Source organism: Lactuca sativa, chromosome 4 (assembly GCF_002870075.4).
Source record: "Lactuca sativa cultivar Salinas chromosome 4, Lsat_Salinas_v11, whole genome shotgun sequence".
NCBI classification, from domain to species: Eukaryota; Viridiplantae; Streptophyta; class Magnoliopsida; order Asterales; family Asteraceae; genus Lactuca; species Lactuca sativa.
In genome coordinates this window covers 61,538,379-61,544,841 of record NC_056626.2, presented here as the reverse complement: position 1 = coordinate 61,544,841, position 6,463 = coordinate 61,538,379, and the positions used below count along the sequence as shown (strand labels likewise).

General features: G+C 32.8%; 1 protein-coding gene across 2 annotated transcripts; it reads right to left on the bottom strand.

Annotated features, from left to right (window-relative positions):
• Positions 1-305: 305 nt before the first annotated feature.
• LOC111898839 (F-box/LRR-repeat protein At3g26922) lies at positions 306-5,640 on the bottom strand. Of its 2 annotated transcripts, XR_006190350.2 has the most exons (4): positions 5,301-5,640; positions 4,392-4,460; positions 596-666; positions 306-474 (listed from the first exon to the last, which is right to left on the bottom strand). XR_006190350.2 is itself a non-coding variant. In XM_023894719.3 (2 exons), the coding sequence occupies exon 1, from the start codon at positions 1,742-1,744 to the stop codon at positions 635-637; it is 1,110 nt and encodes a 369-aa protein (XP_023750487.1). In that variant the 5' UTR covers positions 1,745-3,586; the 3' UTR covers positions 306-474; positions 596-634. The 2 variants fall into 2 exon arrangements, 1 of the variants encoding a protein (XP_023750487.1); XM_023894719.3 differs by lacking the exons at positions 4,392-4,460; positions 5,301-5,640 and having other exon boundaries at positions 596-3,586.
• Between the last annotated feature and the right edge of the window lie 823 nt (positions 5,641-6,463).

The window sequence follows — 6,463 nt, the reverse complement described above, 5'->3', positions numbered from 1 at the left end:
TCAAAGAGACTGCAAGGCGAGTTGTGTTGGGTTGAGGATGATATTGAGTTTTGGTCTGGAAGGGGAGGAAGAGGATTAATAGGTATGCTCCAATAAAAGTTCATATTCATGGGTGACAATAGGATTGGATAAATTAGCCACTCGGGTTAATTTTGATAGGTTGGGTATAAAATTACAGTTATCACTTGTATATTTGTAAAGGAGATAATGAGACAAGCGATCACTTATTTTCACTCGAAAGTTCAGTGTTTCATCTGAAAAGAAAAGTAGCAATAGAAAGTATGGAAGTATGCAATCCAGAAGATTTAAATAAACACAAAACATCCATATATTATAAGTTTAACAACATTTGTAGCCAAAACCAGCTAGCAAGCATGTATTATAAGTTAAACAACATCTCACAGACAAGCATCTATGATATTCTAAAACAACGGGTAGCCAGGAGAACTTCTGATATGAAAAGATTAATAGAACCTGAAAATTTAAAATTATCAGTGTAAGAAGGGGTAAAATGGAGATAAGTACATATAAATTTAACAATAGCTCAAAAAGGAATTTGACATGAATAAGTATTAAGAATTTAGATTGATCTTACCTGATATGATAATGACCGACTGGTTCATTGCAGCCCATGTCAATCTATATATTCAATATAAGCTACACAACCTGGAGAACCGCTACGGAAATAACTTAAAATATCATCAAGCACAACATGTTTTCGAAAGATAGAACAAGGCATTTCATCCAAAGTCAAACTTTCTAAACTCACAAAAGGGCAAGGTCTCCTTTCACGTAAGCCACAAAACCTTGAAATATACAACACGGCATCTTTGTCTAAAATAAGGTGCTTTACCTTGTGAAGTTGATGAAAAGTGTTGATCATTGTTTCAACATAATTTGGTGGGTTTTCAGTAGGCCTATCATAAATGGTTCGAAAGCTTACCATTTCTAATAAATCAAGATCATTGGCTAATAACAAAGATGGAGTCATGTGATCATATATGAAAGATGAAAGATTCGGTGCTGAGATCACAAATTGACAAGAACGCACAAGACAGATTAATGTGAGGTTCTCTAATGCACTTGATGTGATATAGAATGTACGAACATTCCATAATCGGCAATCAAGCAACACAAGATATTTCAGATTTGAAAAGGAGGAAAACAATTCTAAGGATCCATCGTCGTTTGGAGGATCCAGTGTAAATGTAACCCTTTGCAGATGTAAAGTAGTTAAAGTAGGCAAATACCATGTCAGATTTGGAGATTTTAACAACTCAAAATCGATATCCAAATAAAGATCTTGAAGAAAATGAGATTTAAGCAAAGACAAATCGAATCCGCCACGTCTAGTTGGTATATCATACATGTACAGAATGCTGAGCACTTTAGTGCCGTGTGACATTGAATATGCTATGATCTTTTTGAGAAGACGGATGGGGATTGAATTTGAAATGATGTCAATGATTGGAATTTCTGCATCTTTCTTTCGTTTAGATAGAAATTTATGCACAAAATTATCGAATTTATGACCAGTGGAGAGATCGGTCTTGAATTTGAGACGTGGATGGCCTTTCCATGTATTTCTCCACCTACGTGACAAAAGGCTACTTTGAACAGAAAATTTTGAGTCTAGAAATGAGTAAATGTGATCAATCAAATCATCGGGCAAACGGGAAATTCGATCTTCTTTGATCTGTTTTTTAGCCCTCTTGCTAACCCTCTTTGATTTTCTCCGCATCATTTTTGATATGAAATCTATAGAATAGGGTTTCAATGTTTGATTTTGGGGCTGTGTATAGAGAGATACCCTTCATTTTTTTGTTTACCATTATATATAGCCATATGACGTGTGTCAGTGAACTTTCCAAAAGTTATTACTCACCGCTAAAGCATGGAATAGATCAGTCAAAACGGATGAGAGTTGTACCAAAAGTTATTACTCACCGCTAAAGCCTTTGGCCTAGCGGTAATGAGTGAATCTCTCAACTGAGAGGTCATGGGTTCAAACCTCTTACAAGACATATGTGGTATTTAGGAGTAGGTTAGCTAGTTTTCCGTTTAAAAAAAAATAGTATTAAAAATCATTGAACCAAAACTAAATAGCACTACAAATCTGCAATTGCACTTAACAAGAATCCAAAAAAAAAATAGTATTAAAAATCATTGAACCAAAACTAAATAGTACTACAAATCTGCAATTGCACTTAACAAGAATCCAAAAAATAATAGTATTAAAATTCATTGAACCAAAACTAAATAGTACTACAAATCTGCAATTACACTTAACAAGAATCCAGTGTATCACGGGAAAAGCAAAGATATTGGGATCAAGTATCATTTTATCTGTGAATTGGCAAGTCATGGAGATGTTGAAGTTATCTTTTGCAGGAAAAAATATCAAGTGGCTGAAGTGCTTACTACTAAGGCATTAAAGGATGGAGATTTCTTAAAGATGAAAGAAAAGATGGGACTTATGCAAGTCCAGCTTATAATATAGACTTGTACATGGAGGAACTATGTTGCTAAGTAGTTACCAGAAGTTACTTAAAGGAGGTGGTTAAAGTCAGTTACATTGAACGCCAAAAATGGGAAAGGTTGCAATGCTTCGTGTCTGTAAATATGTGATTATGTACTATGTTAAGAATTAATGAAGATTTGTTTGCTTCTTAGTGAAGATAAGTTTTCATTGTTCTCAGTATAATCTGTTACACAATCTATAGAAATCAGTGTAATTAACAATCAAAAGGAAACAAATTATGCTACATCAGAATAGCAATGTAATTAACAAATAATAATACTTTTGAATACAAGGAAACATGTTATCCTTCATGAATGCTGCAATTATGAAAAGATACCATAAAAACACAACAATCACAAATAACTGCATTGAGGCAACTTGTTGAACAAAAGGAAAACTGTCACCTGAAGGAATTATTTACTAAGCATGGGATTATTCGTATATTGAGAATGCAAATTCAATTGAATTTTTGCTTTGACTTTAAAATGCAAAAGGTATCATTATAGAATGGAACATAAAAAATTTGTATAACAGAAATGTATAGTTGGGCAATAAATCTTCCTTCCTACTTGTGTAGAATTAACACGGAAAGTGTTATTTAAAAGGAACCATGTAAACAGTGCAACACTAAAAAGTTGAGACTACAGATGAAAAACCCTGCTTCAAAACAGTGTATGAGGTTCCAGAAGTCTACTTATAATACAAGTAAAATATAAGAACAATGGAAAAGGCTTGATAACCTAAATCACATCCCGAAGCCAAGTGCTATTTTGTAGATTAGCACACTACCAGTGGTTATTACTTCTAAGGTAATTGTCTACCGGTGGAAAAGTCTAATACCCTAATTGGTTAGATTTTCAAAGTAAATTGTCTTAATAGAAAAGAAATAAAAATGCAATGTCTTCATGGGAATATAGTGAAAGTATAACACTATAAGTTGTAACGAAAAAAATACATTTTCAAAGTAAGATATTTTAAAAGAAACAAATTAGTTGTATAATGTCTTAATAGCAAAAGGTTAAAAGTACAATGTCATAATTTGTTAGATTTTGAAAGTAAAATGCTATAACTTGTTAGATTTTTGAAGTACAATGTCTTGGTAGTAAAAAAAAAAGTATAATTTCTTAATGGGATATTATAAAATTTTAATGTTATAATTGATAACTAAAATCAAACAAATTTAAATTTCAAAGTACAATTTCTAAATAGGTTAGATTTTTTAAATGCAAAAAACTAAAAGTACAATTTTAACCGGGTGGGTCTTGAATGTATAATGTTATAATTTAGAAAGTCAAATGTCTTAACCAAAGTTAAAGATCTTTATAAGAAAAAAAAACTATTAAAAGTAATGCTTTAGTTGTTCAAAGTGCAATGTCTTAGTAGGAAAAAAAATTAAAGTACATATTAAAAATATATTATATTTAAATAAATTATTAAAGTGCAATGTTCGAATAGGAAAGAGGTTAAAAGTTCAATGTCTTAATAAAAACAAATTTGAAAATAAATTTGTAACCAAAATAAAAAAGTTTCAATTTACAAAGTACAAGGTCTTAATAGGAAAATAATGAAAATGTTGCGTCTTAATAGGTTAAATATTTAAAGTATGATACTATAATGGTTAGATCTTTAAACTACACTGTCTTATCAGGTGGAAAGTTTAAAATTACCATGGCCTAATAGGAAAAAGATTATAATTATGATTGCCTCCGCTCACAAAGGTATCATGTCATTCGAAACCAAGTTCTTCAGTGTTGCGTCGAAAAAACATTCAATTATAACATACCAACTTGTGAGACAGTGTGGAAAGGATTTTTCATTTTTACCCTATGAGATATTTTGCATGTATATTAAGTAAAATTTGGTTACATACCTTGGCACTATATATGGTCGTTTTGGCTTTTTTTTAGATTGCTATGAGCTATCAAATGCTCCCGTTATCCTATCAAATAGCCATAAAAAGATGATGCTTTAGACAATAATAATTGATACATGTAATGATGTTGGAATACGTAAATTAACACAGTTATGTCAACTTTATAATCTTCAGATATCTAAATAACATGCTGCAAAGATTACATTGACTTAATAGAACTACCACAAATATGTTATATTCATGTCAGCTAAAAACCAAACTAATCCCTGTGCAAACTGGATATTTCTAATCATAAAACAGATATTAATTTCAACCTTAACACTTTTTAAAACCATGACTTGATCCAAGATTTTGACCAGATTTATATTATTAGTAAAATGCAAATCAATGGAAGTGAAACAACGCTTAAAAAGATTTGACTAAAAATTCGTTATTTTATAAAACTGGTTACAGATGACAGAATCTGAAAGACAATAAGCATCCTCAAGCAACCAAGACATTATCAAATGATTAACAAAGCCACATAAACACATTCTGGAACAAGCCAAACACTCGCCCGCTAGAACAGATTTTACAGAAAAAAAAAAAGATTTAGAAGACCCACGAAAAGATAGGCAAAGCCAAAACATCTGGTGTAGTTACTTAGACCGACAAAATTAGAGCTAACAGAAAACCTTGCCAACGAAAAGATGAAGAAAAAACAGGGTAAAATACTAGAAACCCTCGATAAGAAGAAAGAGAACATGAAAAAAAATTAAAAACGACACACCAATTAACCTTCGATTCTTTCTTATTAACCATACACCAACTTTATTTTTACATAAGAAATCATAACATCTCAATTACAGGAAACCCTTAAGAAATAAGATATAATAAAGAATAGAAGCGATAACAGTGAAAACTTACAACGATCTTGAAAAAATCTTGGATTGGAGACATGGCTGTGAGTCTCTTGCGCGTCTCCATGGGTGTTTACAGAGATCGCTATGGGTCTCAGGGTGGTTGGGACTGTTGAGAACGGAATGACTGAAAGAACGTATATATATGAATACGGATCAAACCCTATCAATTTCCAACGATAAATTATATCTCCGGCAAAGGATATGAGTTTCGGGGTCTCCGGAGATCGGTATGGTCTCCGGTGTTGCTTCCGTAGGTTGAGAGCGGAATGATGACCGAACCCTCTAGACTTCCATGTTCCAACGGTTATTTTTCAAAAGCTTCAAGACTTTCTAAATTGGTCTTATAAAAAGCAATATTTAGATCATCTGTTTAATTTCTGTTTTTAATAAAAGAACTTAAACTTGTTGATTTGTTTATTTGTTAATCGTAATAGGCATTACAATGTTCAAAGGAATTTGCATTTAGATTGCATATAACTATAACAGCCCATTAATTTTAATCATCCAATTATCGGGTCCATAATCTAACTAATTGGTTGGTATCGGCTTGTTTAATATTTTAAAGAGTTTGGTTACGGGAGGCTATTACCTCTGACATGGATTGTTTATGTATGTGGCAGCAACTTTAAAGAAGTTTGGTCAATGGATATGTGGGAATTGCATGAAGCTTAATGCCGTGGGTCATTCATGTCACCACCCGGGTGGCTTGATTAAGTGTATTGACGGAACTGATGACATGAGCAGACATATTGTTGGTATTCCAAAGCCGCTACCCAATGAACTGGAAGTCGACCTCAATGCTAGGTTGGTGATGGATGCTCAGCTACTTGATCGTGTTTTTAAACTACCTATCACCACCGTCAAAAGCATCCCTCATAACTATCGTATGACTTTCTCTCATGTTTTGAAAGTAGCCCTTTCCAAGGTGGTTGCTCATCCCGTATAAGTTGAAGCATGGGTTGCTTTGTTAATTCTTTCTATGTGTACTCTTCAGGTGTTCAGGCCCAAGAATAGGCAAGAAAGTAGGTCTGGCAACAGGAATTCTTTGCAACATTGTAATATCTTGAGCGCTTTAGCTACTTAGGCGACTGAAGATGGTATCGTCAAGCTAGTTAAAACGTTAGTTGACAATGAAAGACTGGAGCAACAAGACAAAAAAGAAGAGTA

Coding starts and splice junctions, on each gene's coding strand:
- LOC111898839 (XM_023894719.3), bottom strand. CDS start 1,744: ATGATGCGGAGAAAATCAAAGAGGGTTAGCAAGAGGGCTAAAAAACAG.